Here is a 25,214-nt window from a genome sequence, read left to right as displayed (position 1 = left end):
GACTCAGTGTCCATCACGCGGCCCTTCCGGCCCTTCCCCGCCTGGGCTCCGGGTGCTGCGCGGACAGCGGGGCTCGGAGCGCCGCCCTCCACCCCGCCCCGCGCCCGGCGCCCGCCCGCCCCGCGGAAGCCGCCCGCGAGGACCGCGCCGGGGCCCACCGGCAGCGCCGTTGCCCCTTTAAGCGCCAGGCCGGGGCGCACGCGCAGTCGGGCCGTTGCGCGCAGCTGCGCAGTGGGGCGGCGGATGTTTACGGCGGCGGCGGTCGGGGCGGCGGACGGGCGAGGGGCGCAGAGGAGCTGCAGGTCGCGGCCGGGCGGCCCGGTCTCGCGGCCCAGCCCGGAGGTAGAGCCGCCGCCGCCGGCCTCGGCCCGGCCTGCGGGGGCGGCGGCGTCTCCCGGACCCCCCCCCTCCCGTGCGTCCTCCCCTCCCCCGGCCCCGCGCGCCCGCAGCCCCTCCGCGGGCGTCCTCGTCCCCCCTCCCCGGGGGCAGGGGCGCACGGGGGGGCAGGGGCGCACGGGGGGGGCAGGGGCGCACGGGGGGGCAGGGGCGCACGGGGGGGGCAGGGGCGCACGGGGGGGCAGGGGCGCACGGGGGGGCAGGGGCGCACGGGGGGGCAGGGGCGCACGGGGGGGGCAGGGGCGCACGGGGGGGGCAGGGGCGCACGGGGGGGGCAGGGGCGCACGGGGGGGCAGGGGCGCACGGGGGGGGCAGGGGCGCACGGGGGGGGCAGGGGCGCACGGGGGGGCAGGGGCGCACGGGGGGGGCAGGGGCGCACGGGGGGGCAGGGGCGCACGGGGGGGCAGGGGCGCACGGGGGGGCAGGGGCGCACGGGGGGGCAGGGGCGCACGGGGGGGGCAGGGGCGCACGGGGGGGCAGGGGCGCACGGGGGGGCAGGGGCGCACGGGGGGGGCAGGGGCGCACGGGGGGGGCAGGGGCGCACGGGGGGGCAGGGGCGCACGGGGGGGCAGGGGCGCACGGGGGTCCCGCGCTTGACTGCGGACGTGCAGCCAGGCCCTATTCATGGAGCAGGAAGGTGCGGGGCCGGGGGCGCCCGGGGGTTGTGAGTTCCAGCCGCGTGTTGGGTGTAGAGATTACTTAAAATTAAATCTCTAAAAAAAAAAAAAGGGAAAAACCAACCCGAAACCAAGACAAAGCCGTAAAGGTAGTCCTTCCACCCTCGGGATGCCCGGGCTGACCTCGGCCGACCTCGGGCGCCCACGGCCCTGACCTCGGGCTGACCTCGGGCACGCAGGGCCCTGACCTCGGGCTGACCTCGGGCCGACCGCGTGGAGCAGGGAGGAGGCCGGAGGCCGCCTGGGCTGGGCCCCCGTTTTTCCCCCGTGGGATGTGCCTCCCGAGTGGGTGCGTGCTCGGTCGTCCCTCGAAGGGGTCACCTACGTCTCCGCCTCCCCTTTGTCCATCACAGGCCTGTAATGGTTTTCTTTTCTTTTTGGCAGCAGAGTGGCTGAAGTAACCAACTCCACTTGGGTGTCATTCAAGGATTAGTGAAGTAAGGTTCCTATAAACTCAGACCTTGTGGCTGTGCTTGTGACTCGGCTTTACAGGTGGAGGAGGGCACCTGGACCCACTTCAGCTTGTCCCTGGCCTGGGACATGCCGAGGGCGGGGGTGCTCCAGGCCGGGCCTGAGAACAGTTCAGGCCTTGAGTTCTAGGTGTCAGGAAGCTTTTCTGTGTTGAGTAGAACTTCTCGTCACCTACCGTGTCTCACCCACCCAGCTTTTATCAGGTCCGGGAACAGTGTATGTATACGTGGCTGCCTTTCAAGTATTTGAAAAAAAAAAATCCCTCCACGTGTGTTCCTTGCAGAGTTCTGGTTTTCAAGATGAGTCTGTTTCTTCTCTTATTCTGCCGGCAGGAGGTGTGGCTTGGGTTCTGTTTTCTCGGGGCCTCCATCAGTTACGGGTGTGGTTGGACCGGCCCCTATTGTTAGGATGGAAAAACAACTTTCAGCGACAACCATCAGGAAACTAAAAATAAATAAATAAATAAACAAACAAACAAATAAATAATTGTTTATTATTCACAGAACCTGGAAATTTTACGGCATACGTGGGCCCACCAGTGACGTGGAGGGCTGTGAAGAGAGCGCTCAAGGGAGCACAGGCCTGGGGTTCTGCTTGTATTGGGGTTGAGGGTGGGAGCCTAGGGCTTCTCAGGCTTGCTATTTATTGGGGACTTAAAAGCAGAAGAGGGGATTTAAAGCATGGGTAGAGAAAAGACAAGTGTCCCAAAAAGTCTCTCATGGAAATCCTCTAAGATCTGATCTCAAACAAAGGAAGCTCGGAAGGGAGGTGGCCTGACTCTTCATGGCGCTGAGTGGCAGGACACAAAGTATTTATTTCTCACCAATCAAAACTTGAGTCAGGCACTCGTGTTACAGAAAAGAGAAACCTTTCATGGCTTAAGCTACAAGATCCTATTCCCCAGCTCATTTTCCACATGAAATTCCCTTGTGCATATTTCCCTTAAGTGATACTCAGGTTGGAACATGGCACTCCCATGTTTGTCTGACAAACCCAGCATAGACTGGGGTCACAAACACCCATTACGGATTCAGGCTGTCCTGGCCCAGCTATGGCCTCCTTGGTTGGGTTGTCAATCATGAGGCCTTCCCATGCCCGCTGCTGCCCCCCCCCCCCCACTGTGCTCGGCAGTTGGTTTGATAGTAAGGTGTCCTGTGGGACAGTTACCCAGAGTGGCGAATTACATTGAGGTTTACAAAGTATAATCAAGTACAGCATCCAAAAATTATTTCCCATTACTTGGAACAATTGGATTTGACTAGATTATGGATCCAGATTTGTTTTGGCAAGGATATCTTTGAACCTGGGTGGATCAGTGACAAGTAGTGATGGCGTTCAGTGTGAGGGAGTGATAGATGACCTGGCAAAGTTAATATTCTCAGACCCCGTAGATGGTGACACATCCTACCAATGGCAACAGAGAGGGCGACCACGTTGTTAATTAGTCTGTCATTTGGGGCAAAGATTACCAACATGTTCGTGTTACAGAAGGTTTCTCCTTTGGGAATTTTTAAAAGCTGCATTTGGTGTGGGGTAAAGAATGGAGGCCTTTGGCTAGACAGTCCTGGGTTTGAATTCTGGCTTTCCCTTAGCACACAGGTGTGTGATCATGAGCAAAATAACTGCTTGGTCCCAATTTACCTCCATGACCTCCTGTGACTGGGAGATTGTAGCTCTTTTTACTAAAGTTCTAGCTTTTGCATATGAATAAACTTTCAAAGTGAGGTAGAGTTGAAAATAAGTGATAGATGACTTAGTAGAAAATAAAATTTATCCAATCTATAGTTAGTGTTCGCTTTCCAAAGATGGAATGATGGTATTGAGATGGGATGGTGGAGCATTATGCACATGAGATCCACCGTGGAAGCCGTGTGATTTCCAGGCCGTTTTGTAAATAGACCTTTAGACAGCAAACGCAACTCCACTTTTAAATGATCACCTAGGGATCCCTGGGTGGCGCAGCGGTTTGGCGCCTGCCTTTGGCCCAGGGCGCGATCCTGGAGACCCGGGATCGAATCCCACGTCAGGCTCCCAGTGCATGGAGCCTGCTTCTCTCCCTCTGCCTATGTCTCTGCCTCTCTCTCTCTCTCTCTGTGACTGTAATAAAATAAATAAAAATTAAAAAAAAAATAAATAAATGATCACCTAGATGTAAGGTGACTGTCGGAGACTAGGGGTGTAGACTGTAGCCTCAGAACTAAGTGGCTTATTGAAGATTAAAGTTGACCTCATTAGCACTTTATCCCATCGGCTGTTAACCGGCTGTGGACCATAATCTAACAAGGGCTCTGAAACAACTTGATGAGGTGAAAATCTAGTAATTAGACCATCCTGGTGATTTGGAAAGCATATTGTTCAGCTCTAAAATCTTGATGAGAATGAACTGTTCAACCATGAAATAGAAGAGCGTTTATACTAAGCCCCACGTTTCACATACTTTATTTGTTGTGAGAAGCTGAAGATTATCATGTGTTCATTTCTATTCCTGGGAAAACCTCTCCCATCGCAGTTGCCAGTAGTGTGTGTGGGGTATGTGTATGGAATCTCTTCCCCCAGGATTTATGATTCTTGTTCTGCTGTTTGAAATCCAGAGGATTGTGAGGGGGAACACAATGATAGACTTTGTAATAATAAATTATAGTACGTTATTATGGAAGTCCTGAATCCGAAAATGTGTCCGTCTTTGTGAAGCCTGGTGTTTCCTGGTTTTCCCAGCAATTTATATCAAGTGTTTTGTAAAACATTACCATTTTATGTGAAGTAAAATCATTCTTTTGGAAAGAGTTACATGGGGTACGTATAAAATTGGAGAAGATATTTTTATGGTTCATGAAGATGAGGTCCCTGTGAATTAGTTGGAGGCACATTGTATGTTAGCAGGTGGCTCAGAGGGCATCACATTGTTGCTTTTTCTTCTTGAAAGCAGTTGGGAAGAAGGTAAGCAATGTACCTTTTATTGTTAAAGAGGCAGAAAGATTGCATGACGTATACTTCCAAAGTGGGCGTAGGATTCTTGTAGCAGCTATAGCCTGGAAACAGATTTCGTATTTGTTACAAATAAAATGTCACCATTGGTCCTTTTGGGTAAGAGTTTTGTTAGTGGTGTTTTTGCCAGAAATTTGTATATCCAAGTGAACAGATTGGACGTATTCCTTGACCTGGTATTTATGTGTCTGTGAGGGTGTAGAGTTGTCAGGTAAAATTTAGGACACCAGTTAAATGTGAAATTTAAATAGTGAGTAATTTTATTGTTTGTTGTTTATCTTTATTTCATTTTTTTTTTGCTTTTAAAGATTTATTTATCAAAACTTATCTGTAGCATTTGAAATATTCAAAGAGAAGTTAACACCATATGTATATTCTTTTTATGCTTATATCCAGTGACTTTGCCGTATGTGAATATATCCCTGTTGAGGCAGATTTATATTCAAGCTAATTTTAATTCTAAACACCTGACTTTGTAGATTGACAACTTGTAGTAAAATACTGAATTCATACTTTAATGATGTTTTCAGTTGTCGAATATGCATTAGCTACCTCAAGTTCATTTGAATTCATTTGATATTATTAATTACAAGCTTACTTCTGGATGGAAATAATAGAATTTCATATTTAACTTTTTCCTTCTGAATTTGGGCAGGTGGGTGCTGACAAAATACATCCCATCTGTGATATTTTCAGAATTCAGAATTTGAAATTGGCATGTTACTAGAACTTTAACTGTTGTGCTCTTACCGTTGATGTAAACAGCTTTTTAAAACATTTTTAATTACAGTATTGCCTAAGCGTGATCTTGAAGATGGGAGGTGCTGTGAGTGCTGGTGAAGACAACGATGAGCTGATAGACAATCTGAAGGAAGCGCAGTACATCCGGACCGAGCTAGTAGAGCAAGCTTTCCGAGCTATCGACCGCGCAGATTATTATCTTGAAGAATTTAAGGAAAACGCTTATAAAGACTTGGCGTGGAAACATGGAAACATCCACCTCTCGGCCCCTTGCATCTACTCAGAAGTGATGGAAGCCCTCGACCTGCAGCCGGGGCTCTCCTTCTTAAACCTGGGCAGTGGCACGGGCTACCTCAGCTCGATGGTGGGGCTCATTCTAGGTAAATCTGCGGGGAGTGTGGGAGAGACGAGTCTGCTGGCAGTGTTTCCTCTGTAGGGACCTTGTCTCATTGCCGTTGGCCTTCTGAGCCATGGTCTGGTTCTGGTATCGTTTATATGGAGTCATCGGTGGGCTGGTGAAGGGGGGGCTTCAGGTTTAGGAGGAGGGACTCCTCTTCCCTCCCCGCTGCCACCGGTACCTCCACTGCCTGTGCAGCACACCCTCCTTCTGGACAACAGAGCACCTCAAGAATTGTGTAGATCGGGGCCTTACAGTGACTTTTTTGTTTAATACAATCACCCAGCCTGCCTTGTCACTCTTTCTGTAAACTAAGTTTAAAATTCCCTGGAACTTAAAAAAATAAATAAATAAATAAAAAATAAAATTCCCTGGAACTTAAAGTTCTTCCAGGCAGTGTAAATAAATTCCAGGGATGGAAAGAATTTCACAGTTTTTGCCTCTTTTCCCAAATAAGTTGTAAGGCTGCACATGGGAATTGGCTTTTTTTTTTTTTTTTTGAAATTGGCATTTTTGTTATTGAAACAACAGTACCAGACAATTGAGGGTTTAGGTGTCTGCTTTTAGAGTAGAGGTAGAACGGTTTTGCCAGAGGAGTAACAGGGGCTCACCTGTGCTTTAAAAGATTTCTCTCAAGAGGAAGCAGGGCTGGGACTGCTGCAGCATCTGTGAGAGAGGGTGGCATCCAGACCGCAGGTGCAGGTGCTAGATGTCCTGTTTTTAGTCGTCACCATGGACGCCACCACTTCATTTCTTTATGGTTGTTAGAGAAAATCTTAACTGTAACAGTTGATTTTTGTGAGTATGGAATCAAATTTCTGGTTCTTTATAAGTTTGAAGACTTTGGTGAAGTTTTGAGACTGATCATAAGTCTTTAGGCTATAGATTGTTATCCTCAAATATATAGGTTTATTTGTGTTTTGTTTTTTTAAAGCTAAATACTTTTTGAACTTAATTTGTCTTGGATTGAGACTGCTTTGGGAATAGCTCAGGTTATGTATCATTGTGGACTTAGGGAAGGGTGATTCCCTCCAGTGGAGCAGAGAAATTGGGGGAGCTAAGGATGAGATGCTGTTTTGGGGAGACTACGTTAGAAATGCTATTGAAAAGAACTGAGATGCTCAGTTCTTACAGTAAATGTGAGGTGACCTGTTGGCACTTGACTTTGCCTAGGAATTAGAAAGAAATGGCTTCTCTTCTCTGAGTCCCCTGTTTGCTGGGAATGTAATTAGATGTTGAGATGGGGAGAGATCTAAAGGAAGGAAGGAAAACTTTTTGGGGGTTGCAGTGGATACTCTGTAATGCTGTGATGTATTTTAAGGAGGTGACTGGAGTTTCCTTTCCCGGGTAGACCTCTTGCATTTGCAGGGAGGAGGCTGCACGCACTGGACTGGCGTCTCTGTCTGGATACCACATGTTCTGGGCCACCCTCCCCCGTTTATTCCGCCTTCAGCATTGCTTCATGCACATCACTCCAGAGCTGATGTGAGGCCTGGAGTCTGATTCTTTTTTGAACCCACCTTCCTTTCTGCCTGGCCCTGAACTTTATCCCTTTTGTCCCGCACACGGCTGACCTGAAAGTGCTGTGAGATTAGGGAGTGGAGTGCCCTCCCTGGAGGGTGGGGGGCACAGGGGGCTTGCGGTCTGGCTTCAGTGCCATGGCCCTCCTGTGTCAGTTCTGACTCTTCCCGTGTGCTCCCTCCCCTCATAGTCCTCTTTTTATTGGGGTGCGTTGGGGGCTATGTGTTATTGCTCTATTTGGTGTTAACGCTTTTTGGGGATAGGAGCTGTGTTTTCTATCTATTATTAGAATTAACTGCTTAATAGGTGTTGATAAAGGGTGAGGGGCTAATGAAACTATGATGACTGAGAAAGTAAAGGTGCTGCTAGCTAGAGAGCAGTGGGGATGAAAGTCAGGGACTTGACAGAGGGTCTTGAAGTTGGATAATTTGGATTTGATGTTGTAAATAGTGAAAATGTGACTTCTCAGGTAGGGTGTGTTTTAATCAGAGAATGTTTTAGCAGCAGGTGTGCCTTTGACAGATGTTGAGGGAGGAGAGCCCCAGATGAGTTGTCCAGGTGGTGGAGAGGGAAGCCTTGGCCTGGGGTGGCTGCTGTGCTGTCAGGGGACCAGGTAAGCCCAAGTGGCAAAATGTAAAGATACGGAAGCACAGATGGTTGCTTATTTTCTAGTATTTCTGTTGGACTGTAGGGTTAGGTGCTGCACTGTGACTTCAGTGTATCTGTCTAGTAAATAAGTTTTACTTGCCCTGTTGATTTTTACATGGAGATATTTAAAAATTGCTGTGTAAGTTAATCTGCAGTAAATGAACAAGTGTGAGGTGTGGAGCTTGGTGAATTGTTCTGTAAGTATTCACCTTCATACAAGCACCACCCAGAACGAAGTATGGAGTAGAATCAGCATCCCAGAAGCTCTCATGCTGCTCTTCTGCCTCCAGGGAGGAGAGCGCTGCTTTGTCCTCCATCATCACAAATAGGCATTGCCTGTTTTTGACCTTCATATAAATGGATTCCCACAACAAAGAGACTCATCTAAGCTGTTAGTAGATCTCACCCAGAGGCAGTTTTATATGGAGGGAACACCTTTACTCTTAAGTTACAAGTGGGCTTATAACTTTTCTCACCAATTTATTGCCGATTATTATAAAAAAAAAATCGGCAAATTTATCAAATTTCCTTAGATATAAAAAATGTTTCATTGTAACTTGGCGATATTTTATTTCTTTTGTTTAAATTTTTTTGAAGACCTTATTTATTTAAAAGAGATAAAGTGTGTGCATGAGTGGGAGGGGGGCAGAGGGAGAGCAGGAGAGAGAATCTGCAGCGGACTCCAAGCTGAGTCTGAGCCTGACATGGGGCTTGAACCTGTGACCTTGAGATCATGACTTGAGCTGAAATCAAGAGTCGGACATTCAGTTGACTGAGCCACTCAGGAACCCCAGCTATAGTTTTATTTTAATGATTATCAAAATAATTGTGTCCCTATTTGTTTTAGTGACCTTTTGTGGAACATAGTCCTGAGTACAGTTTCATTTGGAAATACATTTTTCTTCTTCAATTTATTAGTAAGATCTTGAATTATTGGTTGTAGATCTTGGCTTTTTTACGTCTTCAAATAATTCTTTAACAGTTTGAGAGCCGAGTGACCCAGGCTTAGGAAAGCTGTGGAGTTGGTAATTTCAAAGAAACCAGTATTTACAATGTGATGAGCATAGTGTACCCTGCATATTTAAAGATTAGCTTGAGTGATTTAGGTCTGATAATGTGGTTAGACCTCAAAATCTCGTGAATTTCTTCATGTAATTATACATGCTGAATCTGGTGCATTGCAGCTGATAAAATAGAAATAAAGAGTAAAATTCTTGCCCTAGTTCTAAAAGTTTTCTTATTCTGAAACATTTTAGGTCCTTTTGGTGTGAACCACGGGGTTGAACTCCATTCAGATGTAATAGAATATGCAAGGCAGAAGCTGGACTTCTTTATTAGAACCAGCGACAGCTTTGACAAGTAAGATCAAATACGACCCTTGGATTGCTGTGTGAATTACAATTTAAAATTTTTATTAGATGGGAGAAATAAATTTATTAGTGTTCATATACCAGCAAACACGATTCAGCTTTGGCAGGAGAACCAGGGGTATATGCATAGCTGTCCTAATTATTTTTTTAATATTTTGTGCTTTTGAGGGCTTCAGGTTCTTTTTAACTATGATACCAGGGAAAGGTGATTTTTCACCAACATAATAAGAGAAGGAAATAGAATGTTCATTTTACTCAGTTTTCATGTTTCCAACACAGGAAACATTTTATCACCTAATAGTTTCAAAAACAGAATTGTTGGATTTGTCTTTAAACAGTATATATAACTACCTCTTGCCATTTTTATTTAAGGCATTAAAATTCTTATTTTGGGGTTTAAAATTTTTTAGAAATACCAAGTGTAGTCTTCTTTGATTTTACTTGTTTTTATATTTTATTTTTTTAAAGATTCATGTGTTTATTAGAGAGAGAGTGCATGTGCACACAAGTGCAGGAGTGGGACAGAGGGAGAGGGAGAGAGAGAATCTCAGGGGGACTTCCTGCTGAGTGTGGAGCCCGATACAACACTGGGCTCGGTCTCATGACCCTGAGATCATGACCTGAGCTGAAAGAGTTGGGTGCTTAACCAGCTGAGCCACCCGGGTGCCCCTCATTTTACTTGTTTTTGGTAGATCTTAAGTAAGGTAATGATTTATAAAAAGAGAGTAAAGACAGTGATGATTGGAGGGTAGATGATTTAAGCCTGGATCATGTTTATGATGTTCACTTTCATAATAGGAAGTCTGGCTCTGTCAGTTATATCACTATCGGATTATTCAAGGAGAACATAACCTGTGGTTAGTATAGATTTACTGTATAGACTTGCTACAGGTGATCTATTCAGTTATGGAAAATATTTTTTTGCTTTTAGATTTGACTTCTGTGAACCTTCCTTTGTTACTGGCAATTGCCTGGAGATTTCTCCAGATTGTTCTCAGTACGATCGTGTGTACTGTGGGGCTGGTGTGCAGAAAGAGCATGAAGAGTACATGAAGAGTCTTCTCAAAGTAGGAGGCATCCTTGTCATGCCACTGGAAGAGAAGGTCAGACCCCTGTCATAACTGACACGCTTAACTGTTGGCCAAGGTCTGTGCCAAGAAGTTGACATACATTTTTCCTTGCGTTCCTCATGACCATTCCCTCCCCCTCACAGATGAGGACATGGGCAGGGACAGGTCACACAGATAGCCTCGCTTGGGCCAGGGCACCCTGGAGCCCGTGCTGTAAAACCTACCCCTCGCCCCCTTCTGGCTCCTTATCTCTCCCCCTTTCTCTCCCACCTCCCTCCCTTCCCCCACAGCTGTTCTAGTATGGTTCTTCTATTGTTAGAATTACATATAAAAATCATGAGAGTAACTCTATTCTTATTGTTAAATTCTGTGACGGTGAGTGTTACATAGGAGTCCCTTCCTTAGGAGGGATCTCATCTCAGTCTGTTTGGTCATGCATGTTTCTGTATGTTGTTGCTATTGTGCTTCCTTGAGAAACACACGTCGTAATCAGTAAGAGGATGAATCAGACCCGAATTGGTCACCAGGAATAATGTCTCCATCACAGAGAACTAGGGAAAATGGAAGTGATAAAAATTAGGAGACTGTACATTTTTGTGTGATTTTCTGCAATTTAAAAATGTTACCACTTAATTTATTTTGTTTAAAAAGTAATCATTCATTGTAGAAAATCCAGAACGTATAAAATTGTTCACAATCCCCACCTTAAGCCATATTAGCGTATGATTCTTATAGTTTGTACCCTTTTCCAAGAAGGTTTAGAACTTACGATGTTTTACTAAATTCATGAGATAATTTTCAGCCATGTGACATTCCAGGTCATCATTTTGAGTGCTTATATAGTATCCTGTGGGTTTGTTGACCATAGTGTGTCCTCTGGCTCCTGGAATTGCACGTGAGGCTGCATGTGTCATGTTCTGTTACTTACTGTTACATGCAGGCAGTAGTGAATATCACTAAGGAAAGCAATATTTTTATCCATAAGTATTTCAGTGTGTATCTATAAAAGATAAGGGTTCTATTTTTTAGATATCACAAAACCATTATTAACTTAAAAAATTTACCAGTCATTTCTTGGCTAGCTAGTGTTCAGATTTTCCTGATTGTCTCAAAATTTGTTTGAATAGCTTATTTGAATGGGGCTCCATTTAAGATTGCAAGATGTCTTACATTTCATTGGTCCTTCTCTTTTTTCTTTTTTTTTTTTTAATTTTTTTTTAATTTTTTATTTATTTATGATAGTCACAGAGAGAGAGAGAGAGGCAGAGACACAGGCAGAGGGAGAAGCAGGCTCCATGCACCGGGAGCCTGACGTGGGATTCGATCCCGGGTCTCCAGGATCGCGCCCTGGGCCAAAGGCAGGCGCCAAACCGCTGCGCCACCCAGGGATCCCTCTTTTTTCTTTTTAAAGATTTTATTATTATTTATTTTTTAAAGATTTTATTTATTTATTCACAAGAGATACACAGAGGGAGAAAGAGAGGCAGAGGCACAGGCAGAGGGAGAAGCAGGCTTCATGCAGGGAGCCCGACGTGGGACTCGATCCGGGGTCTCCAAGGATCACGCCCTGGCGCTAAACCGCTGAGCCACCCGGGCTGCCCTAAAGATTTTATTTTTAAGTAATCTCTGCACCCGGCCTGCGGCTTGAACTCATGACCTGAAGAGCAACAGTTGCACACTTCACTCGCTGACTGAGCCAGCCAGGAACCCTTGGCTTATATATCTCTTAAGTGTTTATAACTTCTCCTTTTTTTGTTCTTCACTTTTTCCTTACAATATACTTGTTGAAGAAATCGGGTCATTTGTCTTACAGAGTTTCCTATAGTCTGGATTTGGAGATTACACAGCCCTGTGGTGATATTTTACATATTCTTTCTGTTGCCTATTTTCACTATAAATTGTTAGTTGGATCTAAAGACTTGCTTAGTTTCCAGTTTGACTTAATTTTGGGGGGAGGAGGGGTGCAAGAATACTTACCAGGTGTTACACCTCCATAAGAGGCATATCATGTCTGTTGTTTCTCTTTTCCCGACGCTGTCGGTGCTATTGTGGTCCTGATCCATTATCTCATTAAGGGATGCAGAATAATACATTCTGATTCTGTCACTTCTCTTCATTTAGTACCTCAAATTATTTTTTCTTTTAATTTTAATTCCAGTATAGTTAACGTACAGTATTATATTTTAAATGTATAATACGCTGATTTAACACTTGGATATGTCACTCAGTGCTCATCAACATCTGTGTCCTTTGAACCCCCTTTACCTCTTTCCCCATCCCCCCCCACACTCACTTCCTCTCTGGTGACTATGGGTTTGTTCTCTGTAGGTATATTTTTTTTGGTTTGTCTCTGTCTCTCTTTTTTTCCTTTGTTCATTTGTTGTGTTTTTAAAATTCCACATGTGAGTGATACTAGTGGTATTTGTTTTTCTCTGACTGGCTTATTTTGCTTAACCTTATACCCTCTAGCTCTGTCCATGTGGTTGCAAGTAGCCAGATTTCATTCTTCTTTATGGCCAAATAATATTTTATTGTGTGTATACACACACAGACACACACAGACACATACACACACGTCTTCTTTATCCATTTGTCGATCCTTGGACACTTGGGCTGCTTCCATATAATGGCTACTGTAGATAATGCTGTGATAAACATCAGGGTACACATATCCCTTTGAATTAGTGTTTTCATATTCTTTGGGTAAATACCTAGTGTAACTGCTGGGTCGCAGGGTAGCTCTATTTTTAACTTTTTGAGGAACCTCCACACTGTTTTCCAGAGTTTGCATTCCCACCAATGGTGCAGGAGAGTTCTTTTTTCTCTGCACCCTCACCAACACTTCTTTCCTGTGTTGTTGATTTTAGTCATTCCGACAGTGTGAGGTGGATATCTCTGTGGGTTTTTTTGTTCTGTTTTGTTTAAGATTTATTTATTTTAGAGAGAGAGAGAGCATGAGCAGGAGGGGCAGAGGAGAGGAAGAGAGAATCTCACGCAGACTCCATGCTGAGTCAGGGCTCGATCTCATGACTCTGAGGCTATGACCTGAGTTGAAACCAAGAGTTGGATGCTCAACTGACTGAGCCACCCAGGCACCCCTCATTGTGCTTTTGATTCGCATTTCTTTGATGATGAGTGATATTGAGCATCTTTTCACATGAGTGTGGGCCATCTGGATTCTTCTTTGGAGAAATGTGTATTAATGTCTTCTGTTCATTTTTAAATTGGATTGTTTGGTTTTTGGGTGTTGAGTTGTATAAGTTCTTCATATAATTTAGATACTAATCTTTTATCAGATATGTCATTTGTAATATCTTCCCCCACTCAGTAGGTTGTCTTTTAGCTTTGTTGGTTGTTTGCTGTGTAGATGCTTTCTATTTTGATGTGATCTCAGTAGTTTATTTTTGCTTCTGTTTCCCTTGCCTCAGGGGACCTATTCAGAAAAATGTTGATACAACTGTTGTCAGAGACATTACTGCCTGTGCTCTCTTCTAGGATTTTTATGGTTTCAGGTATCATGTTTAGGTCCTTAATCTATTTCTTGTCTTTGTGTCATCTTCCCTTTCTTTCATCAGTATTTTATAATTTTCAAAATAGAGGTGTTTCACCTCCTTTTTAAGTTTATGTCTAGATATTTCATTATTTTGGTGCAATTGTAAATGGGATTGTTAATTTCTGTTTCTGCTGCATCATTATTAGTGTATAGAAATACAGTGGATTTCTGCACAATGATTTTGTATCCTGCCACTTTATAGTACCTGGAATACTTAATGTAAAGAGAAACACTCTCATCAATTATTTGGTTACCCTAGGTATACTTTATAAGGAGAGGCTGGATAAATTCTGATTCTTAAGCTCTGTTTATCAGTTTCCTCAATAATCTGGTTCTCTAGCATCAGTTAAAGGTGGTGGATAGGAAGATTTTGTTTGATTTCTACTGGCGGTGTTAATTCATGGATATAGACATACTTACTATTTTAATCATTGTATGATTCTTAATGAAGCTTAAGATTTCCTATCTTGGTCAGTAGGGCTCTTGGGCTCTGATATAACCTCAGTAGTTTTGTTACTTGCTGGTGAGAAAAGATGTTCCACACTCATTTTGTGTATTTTGTACCACAAAATTAGAATTAACCATTTTTGAGGATCCTTGTTAATTTTAAGTTCAGTGGGAAATAGTGTTTTTAGAGGGCAAAAGTGGGGCCTTTGTGGGAATCTGTGAGGCTGGGTTAGTCGGGTTAGTTTTTTCAGTGGAACTCTGGAGCTGGGAAGTTCACCCCCATACACACGCACGCACACACATGTTTTTGTTGGTTTGGTTTTTGGACATGAAACACAGCATGGGTTTATATTGGTACTTGAGCTCAGATGCAGGACCAGAGGGTTTTTCTGACTTCTGTCTTACAACAGCATCACTTGTATCCCATACTGGAAGGCTGGGTCTCTCACTGCCCTCAGATTGCCCGGATATTCTCCTGGGATGTACAAATTCATATGTTTTATTTATTTATTTTTAAAATATTTTATTTTATTTATTCATGAGAGACACAGAGAGAGAGGCAGAGACATAGGCAGAGAGAGAAGCAGGCTCCCTGCAGGGAGCCCGATGTGGGACTTGATCCCGGGACCCCAGGATCACACCCTGGGCCAAAGGCAGACGCACAGCCACTGAGCTACCCAGGCGTCCCAAATTTGTATGTTTTAAAGTCACTGGAAATAATGCTTCCCTGTGAGGTTACACTGCCAGCCTGACTTACAGCTTATTTGTTTTCAATGTTTAGGGACTTCCATTTTAGTTTTTATAACTTTGTGAGATATTTACAAAATTTCAAAATCTAAATAACGAATACTTACAGAATTTTTAGATGTATGTGCCCTCCACTTTACCTGTAGGTAACCACTTTGTTTTTGGTCTGTTTGTTCAAATAATATATAAGCAAACACACTTTTTTTTTTTCAAACTTTACTTGAAAGTTTAAGTGGGGCTGCCTGGGTGTCTCAGTGGTTTAGTGCGGCCTTCAGCCCAGGGCATTACCCTGGAGACCCAGGATCCAGTGCCACTTTGGGCTCCCTGCATGGAGCCTGCTTCTCCCTCTGCCTGTGTGTCTCTGCCTCTCTCTCTCTCTCTCTGTGTCTTTCGTGAATAAATAAAGTCTTAAAAAGAAACCCCAAAAACTTAAGTGAAGATATGCACGTTTTTTCCCATTCCATGTATTCATCCAAACATACGAAGTAAGAATTGATAGTTTTAGGTTTTATATGTCATTTATTGTTCATTTTAAGTATTTGATGTTTGGCATAAATAGAAATTCTTTTTTATGTCTATATTCTGTTTATTTAAAAATGTTCTTTGTTGGTATATGAGAATGTGATTTTTTTGATGAGTATGTGGGTTCTTTCTACCCTTTTGCTATTTATAAGTAGTGCTGCTTTGAAGAGGCTGTGCATAGACATGTTTGTGGATATTCTTTATCTTAATCTTTGTCTACACCCATGACCTCTTTCAGGTGCAGTCTCAGAAGCAAAAGTGCTTGATTAGACTCTGTATTTTAACTTTCGCCTATTGCCTTTCCAGAGGCTTTGCTCTCAGCAGCACAGGACAGGAGTCATCCATACCCTTGCCGACAGCCAACAGCTTCTTGCTATCATTGTTGTAGATGGCAAGGCTAGATGTCCCCATGTTTGCTCTTCTTTCTCAGAATATTGTTTTAAATACGTCTTTATTTAAATTGTTATTATTAGTTTTTAAAAGATTTATTTATTTGATATATATAGAAAGAGTCCCGGAGCAGACTCCCCACTGAGCGCAGAGCATGGAGCCAGATGCAGGACATGATCCCACCACCTTGAGATCATGACCTGATCCGCAGTCAAGAGTTGGCCACTTAACCGACTGAGCCACCCAGGTGCCCCTTTACTTAACTTATTTTAGAAATCTTTGTTGTATCAGAAAAATAAGTCAGACACTTTATTGGAATTGTGTTATGTGTATATTAATTTGAGGATCATAGACATATTTTCAGTATCCATCTCCTTGTCTGGAACAGGAATATGGATTTATAGTTTTCCTTTAAGGTTCACACATTATTTATTGATGGTTTTTAAATATTTGATGTTTATTATAATTAGAACTTCAGCTTTAAAAAGATGTTTTTTAAAAAGAAGTTTTTGGGAGGGGGGTGCCTGGATGACTCAGTTGGTTAAGCATCTGCCTTCGGCTTCAGGTCATAATCTCAGAGTCCTGGACTTGAGCTCTGCTCCGTGGGGAGTCTGCTTCTCCCTCTCCTTCTCCCCCCACCACCCCACTCCCTCCCCCTGCCTGCTTGTACTTTCTTTTTCTGAAATGAATAAATAAAATCTTTAAAAAATTAATTAAAAATAGTTTTGCTGGTACACAAGAATGTGAGTGACTTACTGATGTTTATCTAGTATGTGGCTACTTTAATGCTTTCAGTTCTAAGATTCATGACATAGAATCATAGTTTTTAGAGGATTTGCTGGCTTAGGTATTTTTAGACAAGAGTGTATAATCTTAACATGTCAAAGCCAAGCAAAAATAACACCGTGACCTGCTTGGGCCTTTCAGAAACTGGCACCATCACACAGAACATACAAGAGGGCCATGTTGTCTAACTAGGTTCTTTGGTACCCCTAATACTGTGACTTGTAAGAAATGTTTTGATGACCTTCACTGCCAGTCTTTGTGTTGTGGTGATGTCACATAGAAACTCACCCTCAAGGAAGTCACTGTGAAACTGCAGCAGTAGCCGCTGTTGGCTATGTGGTCACCTTGTTGCAAGAAGATCTTTTTGTTTCTGTCCTCCAGAAACAATGGCCTGAGGTCCTTGCAGGTGGTCCTGAATGTGAATGTCTTTAATGACTTTGACTTTAGAACACCCGCCAGCCCCTTACTGTTGGCACTGACTCTTGAGGAGAGCCCAGGGAAGTTGTCTCCTCTGATTGTCTCTTCTTATCCTTTGACTTCTTTTCTTTAACATACGCATTTCTTGTAAACAAATTAGGTCTGGAGGCTTTGAGCATATTCAGGCAAAATGTACTTGCAATAATATTAATACGTGGGATCCCTGGGTGGCACAGCAGTTTAGCGCCTGCCTTTGGCCCAGGATGCAATCCTGGAGACCCAGGATCGAATCCCACATCAGGCTCCTGGTGCATGGAGCCTGCTTCTCCCTCTGCCTATGTCTCTGCCTCTCTCTCTCTCTCTCTGACTATCATAGATTAAAAAATAATAATAATAAATAAATAAATAAATAAATAAATAAATAAATAAATAAATAAAATAAATAATAATATTAATACGTTATGTGTACTTCATGTCACACCACATGTGGGGCCACTTTTGTCAGGTTATTTCATAATTAGCATATCTGTGTTTTTTTAGTTTGTATGTAGGAATGATTAAATATAAAGTGACAGTAGCCAGATCTTTGAATATTCTCATTTTCTCTCTGGGGCAGTTGACTAAGATAACACGAACCGGTCCTTCTGCTTGGGAAACCAAAAAGATTCTGGCTGTTTCTTTTGCTCCTCTGATCCAGCCTTGTCACTCAGAGTCTGGAAAATCAAGACTTGTCCAATTACGTAAGTACAAAGACCCTTACTTATCTTTTAGATCTTTTAAAAAAAATCGCATTAGTTTTGAAGAGAATGAAAAATTATAAGGAGCCGTAATGAGTTTTCAGCCTGTTTTAGGTTATTTTTGCCTTTTAAATCTGCAGGAATTATTGCTGGTCATGAAAAGCAGAAGACTCCCATGAGAGGGAGTTAATTCTGCTGTGTGGGGAGGTGTCACAGAGAGAGTGTGGTTCCAGCACCACTCAGCCAGAGGACTCAGAGTCATGGGGACCCTTTTCGCCTTGGGGCTGCCTTGTGGGGTACATGTTTCAGCGGGTCTGCGGTGTGTGGTAGGAGGCTTACCCTGGAGTCTTACCTGGCTAGGCCGTGCCTTCAACTCTTTCCGGATGCGGGCCCAGAAAGAGCGAACAGCAGGGCCAGCATTTATCCAGATACTGTTTTGTAATTTAAATAGAAATTTACGCAGCAATGAGAATTGCAAATGATTTTATTTAAGGTAAAGCTGTTCAGCATGGATTCTGCATTCTGATCATTTAGAAAATTTGTAAAATGCATGAAAAGGGAAAAAAATTCACCACGATCTTACCACCCAAAGATAATACATGTTGGCAAATTCCTTCCAGTATATATTTTTTTAATTTGTGAGGAATCATTTATTAGATAGTAATGCTCTGCCTTGGTCTCTGCTAAGTGGAGGTCACATGCTATATAGATGCGGTCTGTGAAATGTGTAATGAGTAGCAGTGGAATACCGAAAGGGGCTGAGAGGGGCCAGGGAGGGTTTGACAGAAGATGGGACATTTTGGGTGAAAATGAAGTCTCTGAAGAGAGAAGAAAGGGAGAAAAAGCATGAGCAGAGGCTGATGGGGGACTTTGCACATGCGTGCTCTGTGGTGTGGTCTGGGTGGGGGTGTACAGGAGAAACTAGCCCACTATGTAGGTTAGACTTGAGTTTATCATGGAGGCTGTGGAAAGCCGCCAGATGTGTGGTGCTTCTGTCTTCTGGATGACCCTGGTGGCCGAGTGGAGGGTGAATTTGTTGTGTTCCCTGGGAATCTCCCCAGGAGAAGCTAACATAGCTCGCAATCAGCCAGGGGGTGGCCTTGCAGAACACGGCCCGAGTGTCAGGAGGTGAGGCCATAGTCGGTGCATCCATGAGGCTTCTTGGGTGTTTGGTTGAAGACAAGCCTCTTGGTGTGAGCGCTTGATTGGGTCTGGGTGAGAGTTACGACAGCACGGAGGGTAGTACCCTGAGATGCCAGGTTTGAGGCCAGAACTTTAGAGCGAATGCTGAATGATAAATAATCATGATGTTGTTTATGGTTCCTGAGGTGAACAGTCCAGTTATTTGTAACTTTGTCTTCCTGGGCCAGAGTTTTCTAAAGTAGCAAAGTTGTGTCCGTGTGGAGGCAGTGGCAACTATGGTGGAAGGGATTTTGGAGCAGGCACATAGGGTCTTTCTGAGGAAGGGTGTAGACCTAGGTAGATGTGGGTCCCAGGGGGGCTCGGGACTCCAGTCAGGACTAGATCAGAGCCTTGGGGGCCGCTGCCCAGTGTCTGTTACTGGAACCACAGCATGGATGTCAAAGCAAGGATTGATAGGCACACAGTAGGGGAAATAGAATCAGCTCCCGAGGGAACATTAAAGCCGAGGTGGAGGGAGAGCTGGCAGGAGAGAATTGGGCCAAGTCCGTTCCCTTCCAGCGGCACCTGGGGGAGAGCCAGAGAGGCCAGCATTTGCTGGCCGGAGGTCTGGCCACCCGTGAAGGAGTCAGTTCAGCAGACTGAGGGGTGAGCAAGGAAAGGTGGGTGTAGTGAGCAGAGAGTCATGGTTGTGGTGCTGCGTCATGGGGCAAGTGCTGGAGCCTGTTTTGGACAACAAGGAGGAGACGGTTGAGCAGGAGAGGAGGCCTGGTGTGGACACAGGAAGAAGGTGCCGAGAGCTCGGAGCCCCAGTGCTTCCCAGGGCTCCTGTGGAACAGGGAGCATTGCACGGGATTCTGTGTAGGCCTCTCTGATATGTATTAACTGTTACAGTCAACCTACGAGTCCTCCCTGTATTGTACATGGTCTTCTTTTTGGGGAGAAGTTAGGTACTGGAGGGGAAAAAAGTGATGGTGGCTTTGAGTATACTGTATTTAACACACAACTCCTAATCCCTCCGCATTCAAGACAAAGCTCTTGTTGTCATGTGTGTACCCCCTGCATTAAATTGAGCTGGACTTTACCAGATTTTATTTTTCCTTAGTAGGCTTTGGAATTTTTGTACTTATTAAAAATGTTTTAGATTTGCTTTTCTCTAATAAGAAAAAGGAACAAATACTCAATTTGTAAAGTACTGCGAAAATGTAAAGATAGATAAAAGAATTCTGGAGGCCTACGTTCTCTGTGTTCCCATTGGATGAACTTGAACCCAGAATCGAGTACAGTAAACAGAGTCATGAGCCTGGCTGTCCAAGAGGCAAAGTGCTGCAACCCAGGGTTTTCTTCTGCTTCTGACTGATGAGACAAACGGACTTTCTTCCTTTCCTCATTTAAGTTTGGGGTCTGTTTGAAAATCCCTTTTGAGAAGGACCACGTGCATGCACGTTAGAGCTGTGATTGACATTAGCCAGATGCTCCCCTGTGCTCGCGCTGTAAATAGCCCCGCGAATGGCAGTGACCGGTGGGCTTTCCAGAGTCAGGGCCCTGTCCTGTGTGGGTCGCTCACACACGAGGTTGACACTCTCCTCCTTTGCTCCACAGCGCCGCTGGCCGTGCGAAGCCTCCAGGACCTGGCTCGCATCGCCATCCGGGCCACCATTAAAAAGGTCATCCGTCAGGAGACGGTGAGCAGCGGCGGGAACGGACTGAAAAACACTCCCAGGGCCAAGCGCAGGAGAGTGCGCCGCCGCCGCATGGAGACCATTGTCTTTTTGGACAAAGAGGTATTTGCCAGTCGGATCTCCAGCCCCTCTGATGACAACAGCTGTGAGGACTTGGAAGAGGAACAGCGGGAGGAGGACAAGGCCCCGCTGGAAACGAAGCCAGCCCCGCCAGTGAACTTCCTGCGCGAGAAGGTCCTGAGCCTCCCCCTGCCCGATCCCCTGAAATACTACCTGCTGTACTACCGAGAGAAGTAAGTCTGTGGGCACCCATTGGAGGCAGAGCCGAAGGCTGTGCCCCTCGCCCTCGCCGGGCCACGTGGGCACATGCTGTGGGGAAGGAGGTGCGGTCCTCTCCACCTTTCTGTTTTCAGTTTGTTCTTGGTTTTCCTCTAGAATTCCCACTCATTGGTATCATTTCAGCAAACATAATCTGACAAATGCAAGGTGCATAGGAGAATGTTTTCTCAAAAGGGAGAGAATCTCCTGGAGAAGGGTGTTTACTTTTTGCTCTGGTGAAACTGACCTCTGCGCGCAGAGACCGCTTTGGTGACCGTCTCCCACCCAAGACACACATGTCTGCGTTACTCATGAAGCAGTGAAGTTGAAAGTAACCTGTGTTGCTCATAAAATGTGAAAGAAAGCACAAGTTTGCAAGTGTGTAAAGTCTTTCCTGGGTGTGACACACCTGTGTCCAAGTTAGAACTTTATAGTACCAACCTCCTAATTACTGGCGCTGAGCCCCACTCACCCTTTTAGTTCTCTGGAGGGGGGAAGATTATTGAAAAGCTCTCCTTTATTTTAAATGAATGTGATTAAATCTTAATGTGAGTTGTCGATTGTAATTTTAAAAGAAGGAAATTGTGATGGGGAGGAGGAATAAAAGTATCAAACTGCCAGATGTCTCTCTCGAATTCTGAAATAATCCAAGGAATATTCTCCTGACACCTTTTCTTACCTTTAGAAGAACGAGTGGCAGATAATTCCTTAGAATAGACTCAATGAAACAGGTGTTGTGTGTAATAAGCTTTTACCCCAAGGGTAGGTAGGGATGACTGGTTGACCCAAGCTTGAATATGCTAATGGGCACCTAAGGCATCGATGTGCTCCGTCCTCAAAACAGGTGGAAAGTTGCTCCGTCCTCAAAACAGGTGGAAAGTATTCGTTAAAAATGCAGGAACTGCATTGGGGACAATGTTACAGACAGCCTGTGCTTTTTTAAAACTTCAGTTGGCTATTTTTCTGTAATCACATTAGAGTACTGATTAATAGATTTTATCTTTTATAATTCTGGAGAAAAAGACGTGTTTTCTAATTTTTCTTAATAACAAATATGTGTATTTTAGTAGCTCCATTGCGTCAGAATAACGGTGACTTGTGAAGCCTGCCTTCTCCAGGCCCTTCGGGTGGAACGCGGTCTGTGTTGACCAAGTTCTGGGTTAGAAGAGGAGGCCACCTGTCAGTTAGATGGCAGGATGTTTTCAAGTTACGTTGGTCATTCCAAAACATTGGTTCTTTTCAAACTCACTTTTTGTACCCAAAGAAAAGAATGGTGTAAGACGTTAACAGGAAACTCAAACTCCGAGTGCTGATGTAGGGTCAGTCATGACTAGTTTTATCCCTTAGCCTCTTGGATGTTGCTGAGCTTGAGTGTCTCTCTGGTTTCACCAGCTGAACCGAGTTCTGGTTGTTTATTTATTTATTTAAAAAATTTTTAAACCTTTTCTTCTTTCTTAAGTAAGTGAGTCATTTTTTCCACAGGATACTGTGTGCATGCGTAGCTGGGAAAACATGTCTGCTGCCCTAGATTTGAAAATGTAACCCTTTGTAAAGACAGTTACTTCGTGGTCATTTTTAACCTGGCTTTTAATTGAAGGTCAAGCATCCTTGTCTCAGAAGCGCATGGTTTATGTTTACTTGCGGTCACTTCTAGTGTGCACATCTTTGCTGACATCATTCTAATTGATATGTAGCAATCTCTGCAATACGTGGACATTTGGAGCATAATGTTAAATACATGATATTTGTGAAATCTGTTACACCAGGTGAGGTGGCTTGACTAAGTTTTTTAACCGTATATGGATTTTATTTTTTTTTAAACCACATTTGCTTTTATGCTAGACTGTAAAAACTCTTCATAATGCATAAGACGTGTTTTTCCCTGTATATGTCAAACCTTTCCTAACATTTGTGTTTGTATTTACATGTTGTCATTTTGTGATGTTTAAACCAGAATTTGGTTAAAAGTTTATATAGATATAATATATGTGAAATAGTTTGGTGTTTATCTTATACATGTAGAGAAGAATTATAAATGGGTTTTCCTGGGCTGAAGGGCCCCTCACCAGAGTCCAGTATGATGCACTACTACTGCTATCTGTTTCCTGACAGATGTGTCGTCTGTAACCCCTATATTGTAAACCACATTCTAGACAACTGTTGACTTTTATGTTTTGAGAAGTATGTATTTCTGTATGTGATTTTTGTCTTGAAAGTAGTAAAGCCATAGACGTGCAAAGGAAATATCAAATGTATAAATATCAAAGTATGTAACGTAAAAATCAGCTGTGTATGTAAAAATGCTTTTGCCAGTCTGGACCTTTTCAGGGAATTAATGCCAGAAATTTCAAACAAAGATTTCAGTGAGCAGATATACATTGGATAAATAGAAAGGGTATCAATAAACATAGTTACGGCACTTCAGCCTTCTTGGCATGGCTTGTGTTTCCTGTGTGGGATTGAAATTCTTGACTACATATTTTCCAAAAATCTTTAAAAATAAACTTTTTCTTTATTACAAGCTTGTGTTTTCTATCACTGTGTTATTGCCTCCTTCTGTACCATGCTGATATACTTAGGGAAGACACTTATTTTTTTAAAAGATTTATTTATTTATTTGAGAGAGAGAGGGCATGTACAGGTGGGGGGAGGGGTGGAGGGAAGAGGGAAAGAATCCCAAGAAGACTCCGTGCTGAGCATGGAGCCCGATGCGGGGCTCTGTCCCATGACCATGAGATCATGACCTGAGCTGAAACCAAGAGTCGGATGTTTAACCAGCTATGTCACCCAGATGACATTATTTTTTAACTAACGCTTAGTTTGAACGGTAAAATGGAAAAGCGGTAGCTCAGACTCCATGAGACCACGTGTCTCAAGGATGTTTGTGGTTAGCTTTTGGGCACAATTTTCCTATTTTGTAAAAATGTTGAAAGATAATTGGGTAAATGGTAACATATTTTCCATGGTATCAAGGGATGAGGGTTAGGGTGCCGGTGAGAATTTAGGTTTAGGGCTGGATTTAGGGGGTCAGGGACCAGGTGCCAGGGCTATGTGTTAGCCAGGATTTGGGGACAGAGTAAGGGGTAGCATTGAGGATCCGACTGCTTGCTGATTGTTTTAATCCATTTGGACTGCTAAAACAACTTTTATTTTGGGTGGCAAAATAAAAAATACTGTTTATTAACAGTATAAATTCATTTCTCATAGTTGCTGAGGCGGGAAGTCTGAGATCCGAGTGCTGACGTGGTTGAGTGAGGGCCCTCTTCGTAGAGGCACATTCCTTGTATCTTCACATGTAGGGAATGGCGTAGGGTCTCTTATAAATAGGGGGAAAATCCCATTCATGAGGACTCTACCCTCATCTCCTAATCACCTCCCAAAGGCATCAAATCAGGCATTAGGATTCCAACATGTGAATTTGGGGGGAACAAACATTCAGACCATAGCACTGGACCTTTTGTATTGACCTTTACTCTTTTAAAAAAGCTGTATTTTCCCAATCAAGGTACTGGAATGATGGGCTCTATTTCAGTTGGAATTTACAAATTCTCACCCTAAATAAGCAGAACACTAAATTTCAGAGACTCCCTGGATTTGCCCTGAGGGGATACACTGTGAGTGGGGTGTGTCCTATGCTGTAGCCTAGCGGGGAGCAGGGTGCCCTGACCCTGGCTCTGACCCCAGGGAGAGCACGCATACCCCGGCCTCAGACTCAGTCCCACATCTCCATGAGGACCCGAGTGGGCCCCAGGATATTCTTGGAGCTTTGGGACAATTTGAGGCAGTGAGGACAAGGCTGGGAGAGGGCTCATGCTGGCATCTCCAGTGAACTTCAGAACAGCCCTCCCCAGTGTCCTCCTAAAACCTAGTAAAAGCTGACCTCCACTTTGTCTCTTTGAATGTTCCTATGGTTCACCATAGCTCACTTGTCCCAGATCGCAATTCTTCTGCTATTTGCTATTCCCAAATAAACTTATTTTACTGCTAACATAACTGGTATTTTACTGTTACGTCGATAGTTTTTCTGTGGAACCACCTGTATCCATATTAGGCTAAAGAGGAGTTTATTTTTTTAAATTTTTAAAAAAGATTTTATTTATTTATTCATAGAGACACACAGAGAGAGAGAGAGGCAGAGGCACAGGCAGAGGGAGAAGCAGGCTCCATGCAGGGAGCCCGACATGGGACTTGATCCAGGG

The 25,214-nt window shown here is 44.1% G+C and overlaps 1 protein-coding gene across 9 annotated transcripts; it reads left to right on the top strand.

The window, feature by feature from the left end:
* Window positions 1-219: 219 nt before the first annotated feature.
* PCMTD2 (protein-L-isoaspartate (D-aspartate) O-methyltransferase domain containing 2) lies at window positions 220-23,536 on the top strand. 9 transcript variants are annotated; one of them, XM_041732779.1, is made up of 7 exons: window positions 220-342; window positions 1,458-1,510; window positions 5,320-5,650; window positions 9,093-9,195; window positions 10,138-10,309; window positions 17,755-17,878; window positions 20,618-23,536. In XM_041732779.1, the coding sequence occupies exons 3-7, from the start codon at window positions 5,344-5,346 to the stop codon at window positions 20,992-20,994; spliced, it is 1,083 nt and encodes a 360-aa protein (XP_041588713.1). In that variant the 5' UTR covers window positions 220-342; window positions 1,458-1,510; window positions 5,320-5,343; the 3' UTR covers window positions 20,995-23,536. The 9 variants fall into 9 exon arrangements, with proteins under 9 accessions (XP_041588713.1, XP_041588714.1, XP_041588716.1 ...); XM_041732780.1 differs by having other exon boundaries at window positions 234-342; window positions 1,461-1,510; XM_041732782.1 differs by having other exon boundaries at window positions 273-412.
* The last annotated feature ends 1,678 nt before the right edge of the window (window positions 23,537-25,214 follow it).

This window comes from Vulpes lagopus, chromosome 18 (genome assembly GCF_018345385.1).
Source record: "Vulpes lagopus strain Blue_001 chromosome 18, ASM1834538v1, whole genome shotgun sequence".
Classification (NCBI taxonomy): domain Eukaryota; kingdom Metazoa; phylum Chordata; class Mammalia; order Carnivora; family Canidae; genus Vulpes; species Vulpes lagopus.
This window is presented reverse-complemented; position numbering and strand designations above follow the sequence as displayed.